This window comes from Dermacentor albipictus, chromosome 2 (assembly GCF_038994185.2).
Source record: "Dermacentor albipictus isolate Rhodes 1998 colony chromosome 2, USDA_Dalb.pri_finalv2, whole genome shotgun sequence".
Taxonomy (NCBI): domain Eukaryota; kingdom Metazoa; phylum Arthropoda; class Arachnida; order Ixodida; family Ixodidae; genus Dermacentor; species Dermacentor albipictus.
This window is the reverse complement of record NC_091822.1, coordinates 198,747,290-198,760,438: the sequence shown is the minus strand read 5'-3', so window position 1 is coordinate 198,760,438 and position 13,149 is coordinate 198,747,290. Positions and strand designations below refer to the sequence as shown.

Below are 13,149 nucleotides of genomic sequence, written 5' to 3'. Positions count from 1 at the left end.
CCGATAAAACTATCATCCTTACTTCACACAGCTATCTACTAATTTGATATCGCAATTGGTGCTTCACCTTTTGGTCGGAACTGCAAATTTTTTTCATGCAACCCGGTTATAACAATTGTCTATTATAACAGTGGAATATTTATGGTACTTGAATATTGTTATAATAAGCGGGTTCGATTGTAGTGTCGCCTGCAGTAGGATGACACTGCTGTAAAAAGCACTGGCTGTGGGAAGCAAATGCTTCATCTACATCTCGCTTCAGTGCATCTACAAAACTTGAGATTACAGGAAGACGGTGCGCACACGATGCCAGGCCATTTCAGATAGCCCAGTCTTTGCACATGTGGCAGTTTATTTCTAAAAGAAGGCACGCAGGCAGTGTGTGCACTCAGCCATGCTGACAGCCACGCAGCCACGACCTGGACTAGAAAAGGAGTCGTGCACTAACATTTGCGCAGAGCATACAATGCGTGTTAATCGTGTTTGCAAAGAAATACATCGTTACGTGCTGCGGGAAGGTCTGGAATTTCAATTCGAATGCAGTTTTCCCTTTCCCTCGTGTCGACTACACTCCAAGCCAAATGGTGATGTAGTCGTGTCCCTGTGCCTACATAGTTGTGTCCGCAGTGTGACGTCGCTCGTGGTGACACGTGACTTCGAGAATTATTCAAGGCAACATATGTTATTTGTGTGATCTGTTGCTTGAATTGACAAATTGAAGTTTAGAGAATAAATAAAACAGACAAACGGAATGTCTGCATGTTTTTTGTTTTACTTCGCATCGAAGCAAGACAGATGTACTTCCACCTCGTCTGGTCTGCTTCTTCCCACAGTCGTGCAGCCATATGCGCAGGTATCGAAACTATACCATTTTCTACCGTGTTGCAGTGCGGGATCATGCTCTGCGATCCAGTTGTTCTGCCTCAGTACTTGTGTAGCACTGAATTATGCAGCTAGTCATGTGTCCTTGTGCACAATGCACAAAATTGTGCGCTGCGCAAAACGAGACATCACAACAGCTCGCGTGCAACGCCGTCAGTAAAAGTGTGCAATGCTGAAAAAAGAAGAAGGCAGGGCTAGTGGCGTATGCATCGCGCAATCCTCGAAGTTCGGTATGGGCGAACGCAGGGAAGGAATTTCACTTGCAGAGGCTAGACGGGGCGAGTGGAGAGTGTGTCTCGCTATGCAATGGCGCTTGCCTTCTGAAATCATGGGTTCGCGGCACTGCAATATTTCTATCTCTGCTATTAATGAGCCGATTTGAAATTTTTTTCCGGGAGAATGCTTCCTAGAGGACACGTAACAACTTCCAGCATATAACCAAAATTTTCTGTGGGGCCTGTGAGCAGCGCTTTAAAAAGATTTGCGGTGAAAGTGGAGCCGTCAACCAGGCCGTGGTGGCAGAATACCGAAGCAATGATTTGATTTTTCCTCCAAAACTACAGCCCTGAGGACATTTTTGATTGCGATGAAATGGGCTTATTCTTTGAGATGCTGCCGGATCGTTTGCTGTGTTTCTCAGGTGACTCATGTTCCGGAGGGCGGCACAGCAAGAAAATTGGCAGTGGCTTAGCTCGGCTATGCCAGGATATACGTAGCGAAAGCTGAGGCATAGCATGGTTAGCCTTGGTTAATCTTCATTGCAAGTCCAGATTAGTCTGGTTGTCTAGCTATGTTGCGACATTTAGCCAGTCATTCAGCGTGCTGTTCGTCTGTTTCCTGGGCGATTCGTTTCCTCTTCATCTCGTTCCGATGTCGATTCCAGGCCTACTCGTGCTTATCTGATTTCTCACCGTCCATGCTGCCGCCTCAACTGAGGTTGTGGCGCACGTGAGCTCTTCTTTTCAATCCTCCGACATGTTATCAGGCATGCACCGCAGCTGGTGAAGTGAGCGGAGGCGAGCGCAACGACGAGGAACGCGGTGTGACGTCATACCAAACGGCGGTGGAAAGGTGCGGTGCTGCGCAGCGGCGGAACACCTGTGGCTTGGTGCTACTAGTGGCGCATGTGCAGCAGTGACTAGGGAGCGAGAGAGAGAAATATCCGCGGCGAGGCGCGCATTGTGACGTCATGTGCCTCCTCAGAGCACCGCCACGGCAAAATCGCAAGTTTGCCGCCAGTAAAGCTTTCGCTTTAAAAAATTAGTTATGGTTGGCGCAAGCACGACCAGCACCGAGAAACTTCTACTCCTTGTGATTGGAAAGCCGCGAAACCCTAGGTACTTCAATGACACCAGAAACCTGCCAGTATGGTACGTGAGAAATTCAAAGGCACGGGTTACGCAATCATTCTTCGAGGATTACCTGCACCCCTTGGACAGAATATTTCGATCCCAGCAATGCCAAATGGTGATTTCTGTTGACAATTGTGCAGCACATAGGGCTGTAGACAATCTTCAGGCCATCTGGCTGAAATTTTTTCCCCCGAATACCTCGAGTGACGTAACTGTTTGATGTATGTTAAACAATTAGGTTAAACTCTTGCCTTTGCTTCGAGTTGTTGACAAATTCGACTTCGGCCTGGTTAGCCTCCTAGCCGCCTGGTTAGCTCAGATGGTAGAGTGGCTGCCCCGGAAAGGCGGTGGTTCAGGCTTCGAGTCCCGGACAAGGATGAATTTTCTTCAACTGCGAGGCTTTTCTTTTGAGGTACCTGTATGGGTTTCCTTTGTAGCAACTACTACGAATGGGTGGATGTCTGATTTCCTCAATTAAGGGGTAACTGTACCAATCTGAGCCCAATGTACTAATTATTTATAAGCCAAAATTTATAATTAAACTGCATCTGTCACAAATTTGGCATTATATTGCCATGGTTGCTTTTGAAGTAAGGTGGCATATCGTGAGTTGATGTTGAAGTGTGCACTTACGTCTTTTTCTCGCTGCATGTGCAGAGTCAGTAACAATTTTACTGTCATAAAACCCTGTGTGCCTTCACGCATTGTCTTGCTCTTGATTGCAGCGCCTGGCTACGCACTCAGGCATGGAGTATGCACTCATGAGTGGTGGTGACGTGGCTCCAATGGGCCGTGAAGGCGTGTCTGCAATTCACAAGGTCTTCGACTGGTCTCAGACCAGCAGGCGTGGGTAAGAGGAGATCGTGTGCTCGTATTGGAATGGAAAAATTTTCATTCTGAGTAGGTTTTCTTTTTTGAAGATGTTTTAACTGACAAAGCAGAATTCTCCAAAACACAGTTATAACAAGGTTATTCTTCGACGGATATTAAAGCACTGGCCAAAGATACGATGCGGACGAGCCAGACATCCACGAACATAGACTACTTACAAGGATTTTAGCATTGTATGCAGTTATTTCTGTAAGTTAAGTGCACTGATTTTTTTATTTCTGTCTGGGTTGTTTTAATTGGGGGTGCAGGTTATATGTAAAAAAATATGGTAGTTGCTCATAACGGATGCACAAATAGTATGAGGCAGACAAAGAAAAGTTTGAATAAAATGCATGGGATGGGATAACTTGCACATCATGACTCGGAGAGCAGGGAGACACACAGGGTGAGGTGGCTTCATTTTGTAATGTTATAGGCACAAAAACTACTACTGATGTTGTAGTTCTGCGGAAACCCGCAAGGTGGAGAGAAGTAATTAATATAGGAAAAATCAGACATCCACCCATTCGTAGCAATTGCTACAAAGGAAACCCATACGGGTTCCTCGAAAGAAAGGCCTAAAAGTTAAAGAAAAATTCGTCCTGGTCCGGGATTCGAACCTGGGACCACCGCTTTTCCAGGGCAGCCGCTCTACCATCTGAGCTAACCAGGCTGCTAGCAGATGGCAGGGCAAATTAGAATTTTTTGACAACATGAAGCAAAGGCAAGTGTTTGACGTAGATGGTAGAGCAGCTGCCCCAGAAAGGCAGTGGTCCCGGGTTCGAGTCCCGGACCAGGATGAATTTCTCTTCAACTCTGAGGCCTTTCTTTCGAGCAACCCGTATGGGTTTCCTTTGTAGCAATTGCTACGTACGGGTGAATGTCTGATTTTCCCTTTATTAATTACTTCTCTCCACCTTGCAGGTTTCAGCAGAACTACTACATCAAACACTTGCCTTTGCTTCGTGTTGTCGACAAATTCGACTTCGCCCTGCCATCTGCTAGCCACCTGGCTAGCTCAGATGGTAGAGCGGCTGCCCCGAAAAGGCGGTGGTCCCGGGTCCAAGTCCCGGACCAGGACGAATTTTTCTTCAACTCTGAGGCCTTTCTTTCAAGGAACCCGTATGGGTTTCCTTTGTAGCAATTGCTACGAACGGGTGGATGTCTGATTTTCCCTTTATTAAAAACTACTACTAGTTGGCTCATGTACTGTTCAACGCTTGCAACGCTATGTTGAGGACCTGGCTTATAAAATCAAATAAGCACCACAGAGAAAAAGAGGCTTGGTACTTTAAAAACAAAGAAGTACTTCATTGCTTTGGAAGGCTGTGTTATGGTTCATGACTGGTAGTCATGTCCCTCATAGTATTTTGATTAGAGAAATGAAGTTCAAAATTCTTGTTTACTCACTTCTTTAATTTCCATGTCATCTCTGTGCTTTCTCACTAAGACAGCAGCTGATATTTAATGTCCAAAACCAGTTTCCACTTGCGTTGACTGTTGTAGAATTTCATCTGTTTCTGTTTGAACAATTTCCTACATGGTTAAAAATTTAGACAGGCCAGATTGTGTTGGAACTAGTGTTTTCTGTTCGTTATTAACCTTTTCATCATTTTTGTTTTCCCTAGAGTACTGCTATTTGTTGATGAAGCTGATGCATTCCTCAGGAAACGCAGCTCAGTGAGTGTCCATAGCAGCTTTCCAAACTGGTCTCTTTGCATGCCCTTGAGGCCCATTTTGTAGCTTTTAGCGTTTGTTTTCATGCCCTTTATTGTTTCTATCTTTTGTACAGGAAATGATCAGTGAAGATCTTCGGGCCACTCTTAATGCTTTTCTGTATCGAACCGGAGAGCAGTCAAACAAGTGAGTAGCAGCATTCCTTTGTAAAGATTTGACCAGTGTAATAGGTAAACAAGAGATGCTCCTAGAACTTGAAGCATCTGTCAAGAATTTCTCACTCCACCTACCGTATTTGCTTGATTCTAAGCACCCCTTTTTTTCACCATCGCGATGCCCAAAGTGAGAGGGGGGTGCTTAGATTCGAAAAATCTAGAATTACCCCCCTCCCTCTTTTCGCTGTGACATCACGACGAGACGGGTGCGAGAAATAAAATTTTATTTTGCAAACACGCAAAAGAAAAATCGGTGCAAACAGTGAACCCACCGCTTGTGTTGGATGCTTAGTTACTATAACTGCCACCCTAGTTCGTCGCGCTGCTTGAACCGCCACTCTCGGTATCCCACAGCAGGTCGTCTTCCGTTCCGTCGAAGTGGTTTGTGATCGAGCACTTCTTAAATGATTTGACCACAACGTCCACTTGGACCCGCTACCAAACGTCCGAAATCCACATTGTGATGGTTGATGGGGACGCTTTCTGCACTTTCGCTGTACAGCCGTACAGTCCGGCTGTACGGCGTACTCACGCCGCGGACGCCGTGCCACCTCGGCACTCCGACGGCTCCGGCTCAATGACAAAGGGAGCAAGCACGCTTGGCGGCCTTGGCTACACGCTCTTCCTAACAAATAGGGGGGTGCTTAGATTCGCATGCAAACTTTTTTCCCAATTTTTTCGCAAAATTAGAGGGGGGGGGGGGGTTGCTTAGAATCGCGAAAATACGGTATATCATTTCGTTTTTTTTTTGTTTTTTTTTTCAAGATATTGTAGCGTTGGTGACTCATAGGTGTCTCAGATGTGCTGGTGTTGCACAGGTTTATGCTAGTCCTGGCCAGCAACACACCTGAGCAGTTTGACTGGGCCGTGAGCGACCGAGTGGACGAGATGGTGGAGTTCCGTCTCCCCGGCCTCGAAGAACGGGAGCGTATGGTGCGACTCTACTTTGACAAGTTTGTCCTCCAGCCAGCCACTGAGGGCAAGAGGTGAGTGTCACCGCATCCACATGCCACAATAGTGCCATTTAAATGGACTATGCACTATGCCCTTCACAACGAACGACTTGCCATGGTGGCTTAGCGGCATTCTCCTGCTGGGCACAAGGTTGTGAGTTTGATTCCCAGATCTAGCAGCCACTTTTTGATCGAGATTGAGGTGGGATGCTAAGATGCTCATCTTGTACTGTACATTCATAGTATCTTAAAGAACTCTTGAGTTGTCCAAATTAACTGGAACCCTTTATTATGATGCCTTTTCACAGTCGCTGTGTTAGCACCATTTACCAGCAGCAGCAGCGCCTCTGGACCACATGCTAATCCTGGTTGTATACTTCGTCCCCAGGCACACGCGGCTGCTCATTCTACACGTTTTGCACATGCACAGCCTTCAGAAAGAACACGCTTTGGTTATGGTGCAAAAATTCACAGCTCCAGTGAATTATGTTACATTATAAGCAGACTATCTAATTGCTGAAAAACAGGAAGGGACAGCAAGAACACCATTGGAAGAGCTCTGCTGCTTATAGTTATTGCATGCTTTGCCTTATTTATTGTCATTGTGCAGATAACAGTGATTTAGCAAAAAGAAAAAACCAGCTGTAAACACATTTTGCTAGCATGTACAAACTGGCCTAGCTTACTGCTTTGTTACAGTCATTTAGCAGGGCTAGCAGGCCACAAAATATTCTTCTTAAGTGTTGGTTCCTGCTGTTCTTAATCTTGGTTCTATGATCTCCTTTTAACATTGTGTTGCAATGTCGAGCGCTCATAGATAGAGAGCTGGTGCCTCGCTATGCAACCACAACAGGAACAAAATATTTGAATGTTAGGATTGTCCTTTTCTTTTACTTTTATCTTTTATCTATTTTCAGAACAGTCAAATATGAAGGAAGTTATGCTGTACCTTGTTTTATTTATGGTGGCAAGTATAATATGGAAGCCATGAAGACTGAATAATTGTCATAACTGCATATTGAAAGCAAAGCTTTTCTTTGCGAATCTCACCGGGTTTCGTAACGCTGGCAGCAGCCTGGCTGTTCCCTTGCCGAATAGGCCAACCAGTCACAGTGGAGTACACGCGCCGCTGAATTCCTTGCACCAGGACCAGGTGGCGCTTGTCTCTGCACATCTGCAGAAGTGGTGGCGCCGGCCGTATGGGGTAGAGAAGAAAAAAATGCAGAAAGCTTGCCTTCGCGCATCTGCGGCTGCACACTAATGAACAAGTAAACGGTTATGCATTTAGCACTATTTAGCACTTATGCATTGTTTAATAATTACGCACAATTCACAAAATCACATGCAGTAGGTTTGTGTGCTGTTAGATGATAAATGCAGTAGCTTGGTGCAGTCCTTGTTTGCAGTATTTTTTGAGAAAGTGTCATAGTCATTTGTGTCAGTTTGTGGGTTGGCGTAAGTTTACACCCCAGAAATTTTCTGCAGGCAAGCATCACATTCCCAAAGGGTGTTGTGCTAACATTATTTGGCATTACGCCGCCCAGGGGCATCGCTGTTTTAAGGAAATAAATTATTACTTACCCGTACCAATTGATCTGGATGCACTCTACTTGACCAGCACCTACGATAAGGTTACTTTTCGTTGTGCCAGCGAGAACTCATATTGGGAGTCCTCCCTGACAAACGCTAAACTGTATGCTCACTTCACAGGCATGTCTTACCCAGTTCTGTGTTGAGTTTGTGTAGTGTTGCCACAAGTACAATCAGTCACAGATGACATAAAAAAATCATCTTTTCTTTTTCTTTCATTCTTGTTTTTTTTCTTTTAACGATGTAGAATAGGTGGAGCTGTTCCAAAGTGTCTTGTTATTATGTTTTCTTTTCAATGTCTTGGCATTGTAGGCATTGAGGTGGAAACTGAAGGCAGTATGAAACCAAGTGGGATTGTGGTGCATCTGCCGCAGTGGCTTAGTGGCTGTAGCATTTGGTCACTGGTTAAATTCCTGGCAGCCGCAGCTGCATCCCAAAAGAAATGAAATTTTAAAAACACTTGTGTGTCATACTTCAAGTACAAATTAATCCGTAGCCCTCCACTACGGCATCATTCATAACCGATGTCCATATTGGAATGCCAAATGCCATAACGTAAGTTTGCCTAATTAGAGACTGTCGTGCGATACGTATGATGTGGTTCTGCATCTGCAACTTTCCCTTCCCTTTCCAAAATGACCGTTGCTAGGTGTAGTTATAGGTAGCTGCATTTGGCAGATTTGATTAATTTGTTGTTTTAGGCTTCTGCTTTGTTTTATTTAATATTGCTATTTGAGAGTTTTTGATTAGGGGCCCTCAAGGCCTTGCATCCCCCTAATCTAGAACTCTCTTATAGAAAAATGAAAGCACAAAGCAAGAAAGGAACCTGTCTTTTTTAAAAAAGATAAACAGCCCACGAGAATTAATAACAACACAGCATACATATCCATCCAGGAGAGCAAAAAAAATACTGCACTTCTGTTTTCCATAATGGAAACAAATATCTGTTCTGTTTATGATGAAATCTTGAAAATATTTATATGACTTATATGTGCCTGTATGTTTTTACAGGAGGCTAAAGGTTGCACAGTTTGACTACACCAAAATCTGCTCAGATATAGCCCGGATTACAGAAGGACTGTCGGGCCGCGAGATTGCCAAACTGGGAGTCACTTGGCAGGTGAGTTGCTTAGTCATGCATACACTGCTGTGATGAAAATTACAATAATGAAAATGCAGACATTGCCACAGTGTAATTTTTTGCTCCACATACTTTTTAATGAGTGTGAAGAAAGAATAAAAGGCTACATTAAGGATAGCAGGTGCAAACAATTGAACTTGAAGCCTTCTGTAGTGGTCTATAGCTTTATCATGTAACATAGCAGAAAGACAATTGGCATTGAATAAAGTATGTGGATGATACAAGTACAATGCCTCCTGGCGTACTATTCTGCTCATGCATAACCTTAAGAAAAAGTGCTTCATGCAGACAAGGTGCCCTGAGAAGAAATAAACAAAACTCTGCAGTATAAAATGGCATCCTTACATTTTTGGAAGAATTCATGAAAAGGCATTGCTCATTACATTCTGAAGGGGGCTTGTACATCTTGCTATGATGTATGATGGTCATTTGATAAGTGTAGTAAAAAGCAATTAAAGATACCATGTTTGCAGAAAACAATATTTTATTGTTCAGCATAGTTCCCTTCCAGCTCCACACACTTCTTCCAGCGGTGCTCCAGTTTTTTTACCCCCTCAGAAAAGAAGAATGGCTTGAGGCCATTGAAGTAGTGATTTACCACTGAGATAACCTCTTCATTTGAAGAAAGTTTCTTTCCTACCAGCCAATTTTTCAGGTATAGAAAGACGAAAAAGTCCTATGAGGCCAAATCCAGAGACTAGGGTGGATGAGGCACAACCTCGAAGCCCAACTCGTGCAATTTGGATATTGCAACAAGCGATCTTCGGGGCAGACCATTGTCTTGGTGAAAGATGAGTTTTTTTCGTGCTAGCCCAGGTCATACAGTGTGCAATTCTTTTTTCAGTTGGTCTAAGAGTGTTGCATAATATGGTCCTGTTATCGTTCTGCTATTTTGTAAGTCGTCTACAAAGATCATTCCTTGTGAATCCCAAAAGACGGTCATGATCATTTTTCCGCCTGAACAAACAGTCTTTGCCTTTTTTGGAGCATCTTCATCAGGCTCAGTCCATTGCTTTGACTGCTGTTTAGACTCTGGAGTGTAATTATGTATCCACGTGTCGTCAACTGTTGCAAATCGACGCCAAAAGTCCTGCGGATTGCGATCAAGCACCGATAAGCACTGCTTCGAGATGTCTGCCCTCATGCACCTTTGGTCAGTCATCAGCAGTCGTGCACAGACCTTCTTCATCTGCAATTTCTCATGAAGAATATTGTGAACTCTCTCTGCCGAGACGCCTACAATTTCAGCTATATCGCATACCTTCACTCAGCAGTCTTCCGTGAAAATTCCATGAATTTTCTATACCATTTCTGGCATGGGGATCTCCACTGGACACCCTGGACGTGCTTCATCTTGCATCGAAGTTCGGCCATATTTGAATTCATTTATCCAGTAGTAAATGGTCTCCAGTGATGTTGCAGAGTCTCCATGAACTTCGCTCAAGTCGGCTTTAATTTGGGCAGCCGTCCAGTGTTTTAAATAAAAATGTTTGGTCACTGCTCGAAGTTCACCTTTTTCCATTTTGGCAGGAATCACCACACAGCTCAGTGACAATGGGTGTCAGAAGCATACTACCGTATATACAAGATTGTAAGTCGACTCGAATGTAAGTCGATCCCGCCATATTGCGTGTGACAGAGAAAAAAGAAAAGAGCATACCTGAGGGCGCATTCCATACGAAAATTTATCAGTAGCTGGCATGGTCACTGGACTACTCATCTTCACTTGTGCTATCGTCCTCACTAGTGCTGCCATCGTCATCGCTACTAAGGTCCCACAGCGCGTCGTCGTCCAGCAAAATTCCACATTTAGCGAACGACCGCACCATGACATATTGTGGAACAGCAGCCCACGTCAAATGCACCCGTCAGGGAGACTCTTTTGACAGGTCAGGTTGGCGTAAGTTCGCTGTCTTCTGCCACCAGCCACACATATTCATGGCGGAGCAGGTCCTTAAAAGGCGAAGATCCGGGCTTGTTTTATGAACATGTTGCACTTCACTGGCAGAGACCAATCACACATTTCAGTGACGTACGCTGCAAACTTGGCCTACAGCTCCAGAAAGCACCGCGACTTCGACCTGTGGGAAATACTTTGCTTGCCGTCACAGGTGAAAATTTTGCTTTGCTGCAATCGCCACTCTCGCCCCACCCGTTCAGAAACATCGAACTTGCTACCCGCTGTGTAGTGATTTGTTTCTTTGGCGTAAAGGATGGCAGCCCTCTTGAACACTGCTGTGAACGAGCGCCGAATATTTAGTGGGCCTGGAGCACTCATGACGACTGAGGAAGCATGGAAGTAGGACGTAGCCGGCAGTGAAGTCGAACACGTCAAACTAAGAGCTACAGGTAAAGGGAAACACATGAGCGGTCTTCCATGAACTATCGGTACTCCCCGCAAGCACCACCGTTCTGAGGGTGCCGCCATGAATGGAACAGCGGCACTTCCATCGACTATTGACAACCCCTCCCCCAATGAGTGTTGTGTGCGCTGTAAAACCCTAAAAAAAATTTGAAAAACCCTTCCGAAAAGCGAACAAGCGTGTGGGATAGTGAAAAGCTACAGATAGGGCCATAGAGCAAACAAAATTGTAACTACGTTTAGCTCCCTTGATATCTTGTTGGTCTAGCTTTTTTGGCGGTGCCATGTTTTCGTTTCGATTGTAAGTCGACCCCCCCCCCCCCCCCCTACACTTCAAATTTTCAAATTTAAGAAAATAGCTCGACTTAAAATCGTTTAAATACAGTAACTGTTGGTACTAGTGTAAACAAGTTCTACCATCATATGAAGGGTGCTTATCACACGCCACCTAAAAGAAAACAGAATTGTAGTGTCAACTCTTGTATTTTTACCATACTTACCAAATGACTCTCGTATGAGGTTGCACAGTGAATAACTACTACAGAGGCTTTCATGGAATGTTACGGTTGTTAGCACCCACATATGTTTCAGGCGGTGAGGGACAAAGAAGGCATCTCACTGAACAAGTAATAGCATGAAGCCAGAAAGTCAAATTACAGTGTACACTTGTGTCCTTGTATGTAGTACTACTCACATACAGGGATACTAGTACTATATTACATTCTCTGGGTGGCACACAGCGGCAGGCACTGTCTTTGACAAGAAGTTGTGTTCTGCAGAAAATGGTATGGGACTCTCACACTACACTGGGAAAAAGTGCAATGTGACAAGCAAAGGAGCAATGGGATACAAGTATTATGAGAGTTCCAGCAATTTAAGTCGGGGCGTCTAATTCGAGTGCAAGAGCAACAGAACGAAAAATAGCCCAATACATTTCTATCCAGCAGCACAACAATACTGCGACAATATTGCAGTGTATGCCAAGTGACCATGGCCATCGATGTGCGCGTTTATGAAACTGGGGTGCAGGATGGAAGGGCTGCCTTCAAAGAGATTAACTTGCAAAACATACTCGATTAAATATCTAGCCCCAAATATTGGGGTGCAACGATTACACAAGATGGTGAAGTAATATTTCTTTTTCAACTAAGGCAACAATTCCCAAAACAGAAAATATGCTCACTTTGCAACACTGAAGAGCTTAGTTTTAAAAGTATATATGTGTTCCTATGGGTATCCAGCTTGCACCCCCCCCCCCTACACTGTGTTTTTTTTTATTTGAATTTCACTGAGAGCGTTTTATTTTCCCAACAGGCGGCAGCGTATGCCTCGGATGACGGTGTCCTAACCGAAGCTATGATTATGGACCGGGTTCACGACGCTGTGAAGCAGAACAGGCAGAAAGTGGCCTGGCAGACGGAGGAAGAGCACCGCAAACGGACACCAGGGGGATTTAGCACATCCACTACACCCTACGCTAGTCATCCTGCATTGCCTCCAAGCACAGCATCGTCATCTTAGCATTGCCATTCCCTGTATATAATGTTAATAGGCATTTTTTGAAGGCTTGTATAGACTGTAGCATTGCGATAGAAAAATAGGAATGCAAGCTTATTGATTAGGTCAGTTTATATTTGTAGGCATAACACACCTCCCATGGCCATGAAATCATTAATTTTCATGTAAAGATCATTGTATTCTTGAGGTGTTTATATGGGCCTCACAGTGAAACAAACTTGAGCTGTGCTCTGTATTATATTGTCTGGTGTTATTGTCGATGTAGCCGATGCGCAGTAGTAGTACTAATTTTCAACATGCGAATTATGAGTTAAGTTGTTCTTTCAATGAATTTACAGAATAAAAAAAATAATGTCTACTTGAGCATTGAATACCTGGGTGTTTACTTTATTGTACGCAAGATTCGAAATCTGAGATATTGCACTGAACCATAGGCAGAAAGTTTTCATTTTCCTGCGGGGGGGTCGCAGCTTTCCGAACCTCGCGCGCACGCGTGTGTGTGTGTGTGTGTGTGCGTGTGCGTGTGCGTGTGTGTGTGCGTGTGTGTGTGTGTGTGTGTGTGTGTGTGTGTGTGTGTCCAAGAAAATGA

The 13,149-nt window shown here is 44.4% G+C and overlaps 1 protein-coding gene across 1 annotated transcript in view; it reads left to right on the top strand.

Moving 5' to 3' along the window:
- The window catches only part of bor (ATPase family AAA domain containing bor), a 39,471-nt gene extending 26,548 nt beyond the window's left edge, over window positions 1-12,923 (top strand). The window contains exons 9-14 of the mRNA XM_065435329.1: window positions 2,960-3,084; window positions 4,733-4,784; window positions 4,897-4,967; window positions 5,815-5,982; window positions 8,551-8,659; window positions 12,357-12,923. Of these exons, the coding sequence (XP_065291401.1) occupies window positions 2,960-3,084; window positions 4,733-4,784; window positions 4,897-4,967; window positions 5,815-5,982; window positions 8,551-8,659; window positions 12,357-12,563 (732 nt within the window). The 3' untranslated portion in view covers window positions 12,564-12,923. The remainder of the gene's footprint in view (window positions 1-2,959; window positions 3,085-4,732; window positions 4,785-4,896; window positions 4,968-5,814; window positions 5,983-8,550; window positions 8,660-12,356) is intronic.
- Window positions 12,924-13,149: the final 226 nt, after the last annotated feature.